The 14,249-nt window shown below is 48.4% G+C and overlaps 1 protein-coding gene across 2 annotated transcripts in view; it reads left to right on the forward strand.

The window, feature by feature from the left end:
* Window positions 1–4,312: 4,312 nt before the first annotated feature.
* CUNH10orf90 (chromosome unknown C10orf90 homolog) overlaps window positions 4,313–14,249 on the forward strand; it is a 205,784-nt gene continuing 195,847 nt past the window's right edge. For both annotated transcript variants that reach the window (XM_026494386.4, XM_026494388.4), the window contains exon 1: window positions 4,313–4,552. In XM_026494386.4, coding sequence (XP_026350171.2) covers window positions 4,313–4,552 — 240 coding nt within the window. The remainder of the gene's footprint in view (window positions 4,553–14,249) is intronic.

Here is a 14,249-nt window from a genome sequence, read left to right on the forward strand (position 1 = left end):
TGATTTGGTGTCATTGAATAGCAATTGCTAACGATGTTATAGTTTTAGTCTGCCACCCTAGGGACCAATTTAGGGAAATTAAATAGAATTTCTGCAGGACATTAATAAGGTCAGAGATCTAACTTTTATAGTTGACTGAATTATTTGGTTTAAGGAAAAAACAGCAAAGGGTTCAGAAAGTTGTTCTCCTAGAGTGATTATTATTTGCAGTAAATATGGTTTCGGTTGATGCTTCCCCATTTTTGGCCCTGTACTTTATGATGAAATGTATGAACAGGAAGTGAAAAGTGACACCCTGCAGGAGACTTTTGTCCAGCCACAGGGGGCTGGCAGCACACCTCTTATCCTTCAAAGCTCCATGTCCTGTCTTTTCCTACACGGGGGTTTCTCGAAGTCTCCATCAGCTTGATGCAAACTTCCTTCATAGAAAGCACTGGGCTGTGAGGAGCTGTTTGTCCAGGCGTCTGCCCCACTGCTGAGCAGCGAACTCCTCAAGAAAACAGTGTTAGTTTCATCGTGTGTGTCTCTGGTGCTGGCAATGCCTGGCACACAGAAATACTTTGTGTATGTTTGTTTAATACGTGAATTAATTTTCAAGGACTTAGCCCAAACTCTGTTGGTTGCAAGTGACAGAAACTCAATTCAAATAGCTTAAGCCTACAGGAGAAAGTAATAGACAGATACTAGAGTCTCTCGAACCCATAGGCAGGAACCAGGGCTCCAGAGCCATCAGGAAACTCCCAGTGTCTGGCCTCCGCCTTCTCTGTGACAGCTGCCCCCTCCCTCGACAGTGCCCGGCACGTGCTGTCTTATGGCCTCCGCCACTACTCTTGCTCAGTCCCAGGACCCAAGATTCTCCAGGATGGACTCTGACTGGCCCCATTCCAGCTGGGTGCACACTCCTGAGTGAGCCCACTGAGGTCAGAGACAGGTGTTCTTGTAAGACAGGCCAGCTCCCCTTGGATGGTGGTTGGGGGGAGATTTCACAGAACAGTCTTCAGTGTCCTTGGCTAATCCAGGCTCAGGAGATGGCATCACAGTGCCCGATGCCATTCTCTTGTGATGGTAGATGTGACTGGCTTTCTGTCTTTGGGTGAGAATTCGCTCAATGTGGATTGGTGCCTGGTACTTCCTCCTTCACCACTGGGTTTTTTTGTTTTGTTTCGTTTGTATCTGACATTGAAAACTTGCATTTGGATAGTTTTAAAAAATAGATACTTTATAAGTGTTTCACAGACTCTGACTACCTAGCACAGTGGTCACAGTGGTCCGCTCTGGGGGTGCTGTCTCCATGCTGCACCTGAGTGCATCAAGGTGGCCCCCACCCCGTTCTGGGCACCACTGCATGATGGAGGGAGTCCTGGGATTCAGGTCTCAGGTGTCCGGTTCAGTTCCTGTTTCCCCTGAACGGTGGTCCCGCCTTATTAAAACAATGCGTCTGGGAGTTGACTGCTTTGAGAGAGCTTGTCCTTTCAGGGTGACAATGGCTGGTGTTTGTCGAACACGTGTCCAGCATGGGCTGTCCCAAGCCCTTTACGTGTTCCAGCTCCTTCCATCTTCATAGAAGCCTAAGGAGCAAGGTCCTGTTGTTATCCTCTTAAACAGATGGGGACGCTGAGGCAGAGGGTGGTTTGCAGTTCACCCGAGGTTGCAGGGCCAGTGCTGTGAGTGCCCGAGGGAGCAGGGGCTTCTGACTTAGAGATGGAGCTTGGGCGGTGCAGTGACTGGACTGTGGGGAGGGTGTGTGGCCCCACTGAGGATGAAGAGCGCTGGTTCCAAGGCTGGACATGGGGTGTGAGCCACCCCCCCTCCCAAACCCTCCTTGGCGGCCCAGATAGGAGGAGGCCTGGGGAGGCCTGCCCTGGGTGGGGAGCTGCTCTCTGCTCTATCCACATACAACCTGGTGGGAATGGAACTACAGGCTGACGGGAGGGGGCTTGTCTGTAATCACATGTTAGTTTGGGGGTCTGTCCCCCACCTGTGCTCTTTCCTTCCCCCTGGGCCTCTGCGTCCTGCTCCATGTGATGAGGGATTGGATCTGACAGTCCTGAGGTTTCCTTCCAGGGCTAAGGACCAAGAATTCTGGAGACCTATGCAAGGTCACACTACTGCTTTCTCTTGTGGCTGCAACGGCTGGTTGAAGCCCGGATCCTGTCTGTGGTCTTGGGAGAGAGAAGAGCCGCCTACAGCCTTGGTGATCTTTGGTGTCTCCACAGCCACTGGGGCTGACCTGCCTGTGGCACGTGGCTGTCACCAGCAGCCAGCCAACTCTCGGTGAACCTTTCACTGCTGGTCTCAATGCAGTGGGATGGGCAGTTCCATGGCCCCTGCATTACATAGCGTCCTTTGGAGCACTGTGCTGGTAGGAAAGACCGTCCATCCCTTACCCCTTCCCTCCCTTCCTCCCTTCCTCCTTCCCTCCCTTCCTCCCTTCCTCCTTCTTGGCTTGAAGGAACTTCTGGAGGGAGACAGGCATCAGCAGGAGCTGGTTCAAATGGTGACTGCCTGGACATAGGGAATGGCCCTCACAGCCCCCAAAAAGCCAAGTGGATACCCTCTTCCTTGCTGTCCTTGTTTACTTTTATTTCTTTATTGCTCAAATTTCTTCCCTGGTGGTCTTTTCCACGGAGCTTCCAAATGAAGGAGGCAGCCCATGGCGTAACTTCCTGGAGAGTGTCCAGCATGGCTCTCAGGCTTGAATCTTGGTGTGTTTCCCTTTCTGTGGGAACCATGCTGCCATCAGTTGGATCTTGACAATGTCATCGACATCCTGGGGGAACCACAGGGAGAACTGACAATGTTGTGCTTAAGGGACAGTAAGCCCCACTTCCCTGTGTGGATCGCAGGGAATGACTACGGGTCTCACGCCTTAACACTTAAATGAGAATATTGACCTAAATGATCTCCGAAGTCTTTCCCTCTCTTTTGTTTTCATTCTCAGCTTCAGTGTTCCCATTGCCTCCGAAGGTGGGAGTCCAGCATTCCCAGTGCAGGTCCTAGCTGCCGCCTCTAGCAGGAGGGGATGTGGTTCTGGGCCAGGGACTGTGGCTCTGTTTCAGGAAATGCATTTGGAGTCACTTCCTTGTTTAGCCTCCCCCCATAGCTTTCAAGGGGGGCGGGAGGATTGTTCAAGGGGCATCTGTGCTGAAAGCCAAGAGGGAGTCATCGCAGAGGAGAGTGCTGCGTGAGGACTCGGAACACGGCCACCGTGCTTGTCATCAGCTTTCTCCTGGCCCAAGCCTTGAGCCAAGGCTTGTAATTTTCACCCTCTAAATTACTGGGTTAACAGAAATGGTACCAAAACGTGAAATGAAATGAGTAGAGCACATCACGCACCTGCATTTCCAAATGATTCACAAGCCAGTGATTCTCGGCATTGCGTACAGCCCCGCTACAGTATATGCGTTGGGTGAACTGTGCGAGGTAACTTGGGCAGAAAACATGCAACCATACTTTGGAAATGATGCCCATGTGACCGTATGACACACGGCTCTTTCCTCACTGTTCCGCTCACCTGGTCCTCCCAACATCCCTGTGAGTGGCAGGTAAGATTATTCCAGTTTTCCTCATGGGAGACTGAAGCTCAGGGTAGTGACAGGACTTTGTGTGGTTGGCTTGGGACCAGAATCGTCGCTAAGCTAGTGCGTCCCCCCCACCTCCACCCCTCTGGACACAGCGCTTCCCAACAGAGCCCTGCTTTCCATGCCCGCTTGCAGCCATCACTCCTTTTGTGCCAGGCTCTCTTCTTCACTTGAATGTGTTTCTTATCTTCTCCGGGGCTGAGGTCACTCTTTGTGTCGGCAGGAGTCTGCACTCGTTCCTTTCAGTCCTGGCAAGAAAAAGCAGGAATTCTAAAAAGCAGCAATGATCACTCCTGGCTCCTTTGTACAGCCCAGTAAATAATTCATCTGGATTTGAGGGGTCTGACACTGAGAACGTATTGAACCTCGCTGTCACCGGCAGGCTTTGCGTGCAGAACTTGAATACAGCGGGGAAGAGAAACGTGTCTTTGAAATCAGAGACGCCTTTGAGTGACCTGAGAACACAGGTAGAAGTGCTGGAGACGGATGGACAGCAGACAGACAGAGTATTTTTAAGGCATGTAAAGGTCATCTCTGAGGTTTCCACATACACAGCCCGCCTGCTTTGCAGCTGGGATCTGGGAACAGCCAGCTTTGGACTTGGAAACCAGCGGGTGAGGTCCTAGCTAGGGCCCTTCCCAAGTCCCTCCTGCTGCACTCAATACCTGGATTAAACAAAGAAAATTGTGTCTTCCAGGCTCACTAGCTGAAGTCACAAGATTCCGAGTATCATGCGGCACTCTGGAATTCCTACAAAAACTCATCAGAAGGGGTGCATTGCCCGCCCCACGGAAACGGCTGTGCACCGGACTTTCCAGATAAAAACATTTAGCACCGAGTTGAAAAACCATGTGATGGTCATGGATTTCGTGAAGAGTAACTGGTTCCCTTCCCAGAGAAGAGCCAAAGTTTGCATCATCCATATGTATCAAGGCCTGAAGACAGCTGAGCAGACAGCTAGCCGATATGAGGTATGGTTGAACCTGGGCGGGAAGCAGTGAGCACACAACCTAATTCGGAGAACTGGAGGCGTGCCTCATCAGAGAGGCCGTTTAGGTGTTTCATCTGGTCTAATAAATGAATCATCTGTTTGTCGTGTTCCTCCAACACATTTGGAAAGGATGTTTTCACCTCTTCTTCCAGTTCTTGAAATATGGGAGGGGGGAAGCTTATGGGATGAATGTCATTTACACATGACACACACCTGCATTTGCAAACATTTAATAGTGACTACCGAGTTAATTTGTATCCACATTTAGAAATGGCAGTATGTTTCTGCGAGTTAAATGTTCCTAGCTCTGTAAGTTTGTAATCATCTGTCTTTAAAAACAAATTCCCATTTGTTTCCTGAAGTGTTATGTAGAAAAATTATCTATGACTTGCCTTGATCGAATTAAAATAAGCTAGGCCTGCAAGAATGGCCTTTTCTTTTTTGTGAGTGAGTTCTAATTTTTAAACAGAAGCTACTTTGTGGGGGGAAAAAAGAGGAGAACTTCGGAGTTTAGAATGTCAAAGTGAGATAAACACATCACTCAGATATATTTGTATTCTGCAACTAGTCTAAGCCAGGAGCAGTTATCTTTCAGAGAGTAAACACTCATGGACTCTGATCAGCTCTTTATTGTACATGGAATAAATTATGAATGTCATTGTAACTGACTCCTATATAGCTCACTTAACTATCTCTTTTGAAAAATGTAACATGTAAATTACTCATGTGTTTGAAATGGTAACCTTTCCGAATGTTGATGCTATTGTTAGGGCCTTTGCGTGAATGCTGGCAAAGACTCCAGATCGTTTGCTCCCCACCCTGGGCTTCCTTATTCCAGGGCAGTGCAAGAACCTGTTCTGCAGGGTTCAAGGCTGGCTTCTTCCAGTTACAGCCCTGGGGTTGTGAATTTCCATGTTCACAACAGAGATATAAAGGCCACGAAAATAATGGTGTTAATTAAATTCAGTAATAATTGTTCATTAGTTCATCGCCCAATCAACCAGAGCAAAAGGTATGCGATTAGAATATAATTGAAAGAAACCAGAGATATTATTATTCACAAGTAATTAATCGGATGGGGACAGAATTTTATCATTGTATAATTTTCATTCAGGTGAGTTTTCCATCCTCCAGAGAGAGAAAAACTTGTTGAATTATACCATCTTGCATTTTACAAGTGTTCATGGCTCCAGTTTAAACCTTAAATGACAGAGAGCAGCTCTTGTGTCACCATGTTTTTTAGGAATAAAACTTCATTTATTCCTGTAACAGCACTGAAGGTGGCGATGTGGAAAAGTGCATCTGTGCAGGAGATCGTAAAAAGCTTGACGTATGCTGACAGTCACAGCTGCCACTTTTTTCTTGTGTCCCCTCCCCCTCCCATTACCGGTGACAGTCAACAAGTGGAAGTTGTGTGCTTGTGGCTTGATAGTAACCTGGAGTCTTAATTCTTATGTTAAAATGAGTCTGAGACCCTCCCACGGCAGTCAGGCCCTCGGCTGGACCGTCCTCCATTTGGGAAGTGGTCTAGGCAGGGCCCACTTTGCTCAAGGGCGGGCCACGTCTGAAAATCAGCATCGATCCATGCCTCCTGTCGCTCTCACTTCTGAGCTCTGCTCTTTTAGACGCAAACATATCAGAACTTAAAATATTTCATATCCATTGAGCTACTCATCCCCACTGGGGCATGTCAGCACCATTCAGATTAGGAATTCCAGGGAGAAGTCAACTTCCTTGCTCAATTTCCAGGCTGAACTGATGAGAGAGCCCAATTAACAGCCTCAGGGCCCTGTTAGACTTGTCCCCAGCGATCCCTTCTCTCTCGCTAGCTCCAAGGCCATCCGTGAGCCCGCCTGGGCTGTGACCATAACGTACCTGATGGGCTGAGGAATGAACAAGGTCACTAAAGTGAACTCTCAGTGCACAGGTTAAAGAAACTCGCTGGTTCTCCAGTGAAAGTGAGTTTTGGAAATTTTATTTCTGTAAAAACTTTATGGATTTCAAGTCCCTCCCATGAGGCCCTACAAATCCACTTGCATTGAGTTTAATGTCTGAAACTGGCATTTCTCTAAAACTGTGGCCTTAGTCCTGGGCTGTGTTAACACTTGGAGATGTTGCTTCTCATCTGACTTAAGCGGGGACTCGGCCTAACTGTGTCCCGGGGACGGTCCAGCCACACTCGTTCTCTCACTTAAATTGCCTTTTAATAGGAATGAACAGCAGACCTGTTGTCTGAAACGTAAGTAGGGTGGGAGGCAGATGGTGGCAAGGGGGCTGAAGATCCTTGTTTGCAAAGCCTTGATCCCTGCTGACTTCAAATGCCCCAAACTACTAAAAGCACTGTATGCTAAGGGCCGTTCTCTCCCCATGTAGATATCTGATAAACTTCAGACATAAAAATAGCCAGAACCAAATAACGGGATGGACCTGTGTTTGAGTTCTGGCCGCTGTCCACATTGCAAGCATGACCACATCCCGAGAGTCCTCCTAAAGCTGAGCAGGGATGGTTTCCACTTTAGGGACAGAAACCACGTGGAATTCAGAGATGTGCCTGCATGTCCCAGAGTGTGCATATGAGCCAGCATCGCCTCACTGATTGTTGAGAATTTTCTGATGATAGGCGCAGGCTGGGGCATGCAGGTCAAGTCTCATCCATCCGTCTTCTCTTAGGTGATAGTTTCTAATACATTTAATCATTAGAAGAGCCGGAGAAAGTTTCTGTATGTGATAATCGCCTTTTGGTCATGCTTTATAAGGTTTTCCAGAACTTCTATCATTTCTATTTTTCCTTCCTGTGCATCTTTTTTTTTTTGGATTTGGCAGTGATGCTCGATTCTGGCTAACTGTAAGAATCACGGCAAACTGTAATTCTTTTTTTGATATGCAAAAATTGCACACATTTAATGTATACATTGTGATGAGTTTGGACATATGCACACAGCCATGATACCATCACCACAGTCAAGGTTCTACACATACCCATCACCTCTAAACATTTCCTGTGTTCTGCGCAGGTTACTTTTTTGTTTGTTTTTTGCTGGTAAGAACACTTAACCTGAGATCTGTTCTCTTAACATACTTTAAAGTGTGTAATCCCATGGTGTTAACTATAGGCATTTGTGTTGTATGGCGGAGCTCTGGTAATTGAAGTTTTACACCCACTGAGCAACACTTCCCCATTTCTCCTTGCCCAGCCCCTGGCAACCACTGTTCTATTTTTTGCTTCTATGATTTTGACTAGTTTCGCTACCTCCTATAAGTGGAATCATGCAATGTTTGTCCTTTTATGATAGGCTTATTTCACTGCATGTGATGTCCTCTACTTTCATCCATATTGTCTTCATTTTTAAGCCTGAATAATATTCCATTGCATGTCCATACTACATTTAAAAAAATCTGTTCCTCTCTCGATGGACATTTGGGTTGTTTCCTGATGGTGAACTTTTAAAACCGACGTGTGCCTATAGCCCAGCCAAGGCCGTTGTGACCCAGAGTGGGTGTGTGATTTTGTTGTATTCCTTTAAAGAGCTTTGACCTTTGTTCTGGCATGAGGTGAAGTTACTGAAAACAGTCGGATCCTTTTGAGGCTGACTTTTTAGCACACTATCGTCTAGGGTACTGATTCTCTGTAAGTGGCGATTTTGGCCCCAGGTGATATTTGGTAAAGTCTGGAGACATTCTGGTTGTGACAACTTGGGGAAGATGCTGCTGGCTCCTACTGAGGAGAGGCCGGGGGTGCTGCTCAGTGTCCTACCGTGTCCAGGGCAGTCTTCTGCCACCACCAACAGAGACTCGCCCGGCCTGAACTGTTCACGGTGTGGAGGCTGAGAAGCCCTGGTCTAGGGCTAATTCAGCCCCACTGCCGAGGCATGACCCTACTTGATGCCCCATGTATGCGAGATCTTTCCACCAGGGCCAGTGGGAACACGAACTGTTTCCAGCTCCGGGTAAGGTCCCAGAAGTGTCTGACCTCCTACTTTCTGGTAGTTCTTTTTCTGGTTTTATGCAGTTTTCTCTCAAGCATGGGAAAATCGGTATTCAGCCGAAGGCTGGAGGGACCCGATGCTGGTCGCTAGAACTCTCTTTCCTTGCAGTTCACGCCTCTTCAGTATTTAGCCCCCAATTCTAGCTGGTGCAGCTTCTCTGAGTCCTGATCTCTGCCTCCTCTGCTCAGTGAGACAGCAGGCTCCCTGGAGTGTCCCCTCTGTGCTCTGCAGCCTGGAAACTGCCTCTAGGTGGGGATGATTATAGGGCTCCCCTCTCTCGTGTCCTCTCCCTCCAGGATTGCAGACCCCCGTTGCTTTTCATCCGGTGTCTGGACACCATTGCTTCCGAGCTTTCGTCTGTCTGCTCCATCGTAGCTGGAAGGAGAAGTGCCTCCCTGGGTGATTTTGAGATCCCACCAGGGTGGAGAGATGCCACTTTGGGCTTTGCCGAATCTCTTCCTAAGGGGTGAGCCCTTAGGTCATAGGAGAGCAAAGTGCTCAGGTTTTAAGTGCTTGGGCTTCAAGATAACTTTATTTGGGGAATGAAGAGGTCAAGGAGACCAAACAGGAAGTAAAACAAACGTTCCCTTTCTTCTCACGGTTATCAAAAGGTGCCAGATGATTTACCCATTTCCAAACCAAGCTGGAGAGGTGGGGCCAGATCAGTCTTCACACTCTCCTGTTTCTTCCTGAAGTCTTGGCCCCCGCGTGAGGCTTCTGCCGGATATGCTGGGGCTCCGGCTGCAGTAAAGAAGCGGCTCTCCAAGCACAAGTCAAAAAGAGGCCATTTGACCGAGGACCATAAACATTCCAGGTAGCTTTGGCACCCCACGGCAGATCAGGGGGTCCTCATCCCGGGACCTGCTTCCTGCCCCAGCATGTCTTTGGTGCTCCTTCTGGAAGCCTCAGCCACTCACCTCCCCTGACGATGGCTGGTAGTCTCTGTGCAAATGCAGGAGGAGGGAAATGCAAGAGGCAAAGGATGAAACAACCCTCTTGGGTCTCGGTGCTGCTCGCTCGCCACATTCTTCCAGCCCCTCCCTGCCTGGGTCAGTGGGAGGCCGGACGTCAGAGGGCAAGGTTCTCAAGAGGTGCAAGGGGTTGGAGGCTGAAATTAGTTTTGTGGCATCAGGAGGCACATCTGGTGACCGAAGTCTCCAGACTAGCTGCACTCTGAATGTTTGCTTATAGGTGACGTGCAGCTCAATCTAGAACGCTTGCAGTCTCTGGAGATCTATCTGACACTGTTGCAGCCAGCGTCCGTCAGGACATTGGGCGTGGCGGGGGACCCAGGTCCACACTTCAGCCAAACCAAGGGAGGGGCGGTGGAAGGTGAATGGTGGTGATGTGGCTAAGTGTGAGGGCGCTGGGTTGAGTCTTTCTGGGGTCTTGCTGGGTGAGTGACTTTGGAACGTTTCCTGACCGCTTTGAGCCTCAGCTTCCCCACCTGTGTTCGCGAGAACCACGATGGTATCTCCGTCCTGTGTTTGCTGCAGGGATCAAGGAAGACAGTCTCTGTAAAGGGCTAAGCCTCAGGCCTGGCGGAGAGTCAGCATCTCATAGAAGGGAGTTGTTGCTGTTTAAGTTCCAATATGCCTTTTTCTGCCATCTCCAACCCTGCCCCAAGACCATGGCACGGAGACCGCCCCTGGGAGCAGGCTAATTGTAACCCGCGCTTTAAGGATCCTGCCTCTGGGCATGTAGTCCTGTTTAAATTGGGGTGAACATCTCTATTCCTCCTTCCCCACACTCAGAGTGCCAAGGGACAGGGGCCTGTGACCTTCTATGCTCTTGGCTCTTGGCTCAGGGTAATCTTCTCCATTCCCCAAGCAACTCAGACATTAGTCAGCAAATTGGCCCTGAGCTGAATGCAGTTTCCGCTCAGAAGCCACCTAGTTCCTGTGGTCAGCTGCAGATTCCACCTTTGATGAGGGACTGTTGAGAATGTGAGTTTATACACATCTGATTCCTGCCTGAGAAAGCCAGGGCGAGGGCAGGAAGTACTAACAGGGCATTTTCCAAGTAAGGTACACCCTCCCTTCGAAGATCCACAAGGATATAATGAATTTACCACCCCAGGAAGGAGTGAATGGCCCTCACACTTTGGTGTCCTCTAGAATCCTCAGGAGAACATTCTGAGAATGTAAAGCCCTGGGCTCTGGGAAGGGTGGGATCAAGAAACTTCTGTTTTCAACATGAAATCCAGGTGATTCTGATGCAGGTCTAAAACCCTGATCTGGAATTTCCAGACTGATATTTTCCAAGTGCATGAACCAAGGAGATGACAACGAAGCCTGAGTGACCGGCCTGTGTTGAGAAAGCTGGAGCCAAGGGGGATGGGGCGGGGGAGGGGAGACATGGTCAGAGAGGAGAGTGGCTGGGCCACTGTGTGCCGGGAGAGCTGAGAGATAGAGATGGCACAAAAGAGGCTGTTGTTCGATCCCTGAATTGCCTCATTGATCCTCACCACAGCTGTGTGAGGCACATGAGCCCTATTTTTCCAAAGAGAAAGTTCTGTGAGGCCTGGTCGCTGAAGCAGGCTGCGTGGGGACATGGGGGGGGGGGCAGAAGGAGGGTCCATCTCAGTTATGTCCTACTCTGAAGTTGCTTCTGGCGTGGTGCTGGGGCGCGGGGAGATGGGGGAGCAGCACTTGTCCTGACAGCAGTGACTGGGAACCCAGAGGTCTTCAGGGTTGGCTGTGGACCAAGCCAGCTATGCCCGGATCGGGGGGTAAGAGGCAGGGCTACACCTGCTCAGACTTGCTCTCCCCGTCTGCTTCAGGAAGATTTCCTTCCCACAGTTCTTGCACCAGGCACCTCCTTCCGGTCCTTAGGTCCCACAGGGGTCCTCACTCCCCGCTGTTTGTGCTGTCCCATGTTCTCTTCCCTCTCTGGCGGAGTAGATGGTTTGAAGAGGAAATATGGGGCTGACTTAAAAAAAAAAGTTATCAGGAACCTACCCTGGGCTAGGAATTTTGCTAGGTGCTGGGGACACAGAGGTCCAAAAGGTCCAAAAGGCAGGGTTCCTGCCCCGCTTGTCATCCGGCGAGGGAGACAGCCATCCCAGTGACTGCCAAGTCAGGGTGTCTACACTGAGCTGTAGGCCCAGAGAGCTCAGCAAGGCTGCGCAGGGAAGGAGATGTCTGAGCGTGTTCTTCATGGAAGATTGGGAGTTTTCCGTGACTAGCAGGGAGGGTGGGAATATGGGGCACATGTGGAGGAGGAGAAGATATCCAGGCAGAAGGACTGGCAACTCCTGGTAGCGGCACAGGAAGACCATACCTGAGTAGAACCCAGTGGTCTCTAGAATTGCAGCTAGCATTGGCCGGACATGGTTCCTGAGAGGGAGAAGCCAGGCAGGGAAAGAGTTTCAGAAGTCGGGTCTGCAGGCAAAGAACAGCTGACAAGGAAAGAACGGTTGTTGGGAAGCCATGAGGTGAACAATTCTCAGAGCTCACTCAGGGCCATGGCTCATTTAATTCCTCACCACCCAGAATAGACCTCACTGAGTAGAGGGTAAACTCAGTAGCGATTCCAGAAGCGTCATGCCTTGCAAGGAAGCTAAACTAGCCCTGGAGTAAAGGCAACTCTAGAGCCATCTTGTAACAATTTTAGAAACAATTCTTTTTTTTCAATGATTTTTATTTATTTGAGAGAGTGCGCACGCATGAGAGAGAGAGAGAGCACGAGAGGTGGGGAGGGGCAGAGGGAGAGGAGAAGCAGACTCCCCGCTGAGCAGGGAGACCAATGCAAGACTCGATCCCAGGACCCCGAGATCGTGACCTGAGCCAAAGGCAGACATTTAACCGATGGAGCCACCCAGGCACAATTCTAGAAACAATTCTTTAAAGAATCGGGCTCCTCCACAAGTTGTTTTAACTGTTGAACACTGTTTGAAGGATTACAACAAAATTCAGTAAGCGATAATATAAAATTAAAAATATCTAGCATCCAGACCAAGCTCACTAGACATTCAAAGGGACAGGAAAGTATGATTCTTAACCAAGAGAAATCATGATTAATAGAAACAGATTTATAAATACAGTGATGATGAATTAAAAAGCAAGGATTTTTTAAAAAGCTATTATGAAACTATTGTTTTTCCTTTAAATTCAGGGGTTTAAGGGAAGATATTACTGTGATGGGGAAAGATATGGTTGATATAAAAATGAACCAAATAGAACTTAGAAGAAAAAAAATGACACTATCTGAAATGGAAATTTTACTAGATGGGATTAACAGGAAATTGGATGCTATAGAAGAGAGGGTCAGTGAAATTCTAAATGGAAGACAAAGAAAAAGGGAAAGAGGAGAGGGAGGGAGAGTCAGAGAGAGAGAGAGAGAGAACAGAGCCTGAGTGACCTGTAGGACAGCACCAATATCAAGAGATCCAACACACATATAATTAGAATCTCAGAAAGGGGGGAGGGGATGAGGGTAGAAAAATGATTTGGAGAAATGGCTGAAAAATTGCCCAGTGTAATGGTACATATGTCAAAGCATTGCTTTGGCATGTATATGGCAGGGGCCCGATCATTAAGCTTGGCCCAAGCTATGTTAAATGGTATATATTTTCCATGTTTCCCAATGGTGGTCACAGGGTTATCAATCAGCGTTCTCTAGTGCAAGGAATATGTTTGTTTCTTTGTGATCACACTGCATAATTAACTGAGGCTGTTTGCTTATTTATTTATGGCTGAGACAATATCAATTTAGTGTAGGATTGTTTCAGCTCTGATAGGTTAGGAGAAAAGGGGAAAGCAACCTGGCAGATGCTATCTGTATAATTTTTCTATTACTGCAAAACAAATTATCATATAATTGGCTTAAAACAACACCTATTTATTATTTCACAGTTTTGTTGGTCAGAAATCCTGGTGTGGGTTAGCTGGTCCCCTCTGCTAAGTCTCTTCAGGCTGAATCAAGGTGTCAGATGAGGCTGTAAGGATCAGTGGCCTCTAACAACGTCACTGGTTATTGTCAGAATTCAGTTCCATGTGATTGGAGGACTGAGTCCTCATTTTGTAGGTGGCTGTCAGCTGGCACTCTCAGCTCCTGGAAACTGTCCTCAGGTTTCTTGCCACGTGGCTCCATCCATAGGCAGTTCACAACATGTTTGCTTGCTTTTTTCATGGCCAAAAGGACAACCTGCTGCTTTGAATCTCTCTGACTTCTTTTGGAGACACAACTGATTAGGTCAGGCCCACCTGGGATAATCTCCCTTTGATTAACTCAACATCAACTGCTCAACAACCTTAACTATATAGGCAAAACCCTTTTGCCAGAGATTATAACTTAATTGTGGAAGGGAGACCGCATCGTACTCACAGGCTCTGCTCATCCTGAAAGGAGAGAGAATGCATGGGACGTGTGCACTAAGGGGTGGGAAGCTTGGGGGCTATCTTAGCATTCTGCCTATACTGTATTTTAAATTTTTGTATCTGTGCAGTAAAGGAAATAGAAGGAGGACTTGGAATTGAAGGCACATAGGTTGGAGCCTCTGTCTAGGGGGTGCATGAGGAAAGGTGCCCTTAATCTCTTCTAGCTCACCACTGTGCCCCCAGCACCAGGTCACCGTCAAGAACATTGTGGGACGCGTGTGTGAATGGATGCACCCATGGATGGATGGATAAAGAAAGGTGCCTGAGATGTGTTTGAGATGAAAATCCGGGGCCAGAGTGGGTGATGGTT

Source organism: Ursus arctos, unplaced genomic scaffold (assembly GCF_023065955.2).
Source record: "Ursus arctos isolate Adak ecotype North America unplaced genomic scaffold, UrsArc2.0 scaffold_7, whole genome shotgun sequence".
Taxonomy (NCBI): Eukaryota; Metazoa; Chordata; class Mammalia; order Carnivora; family Ursidae; genus Ursus; species Ursus arctos.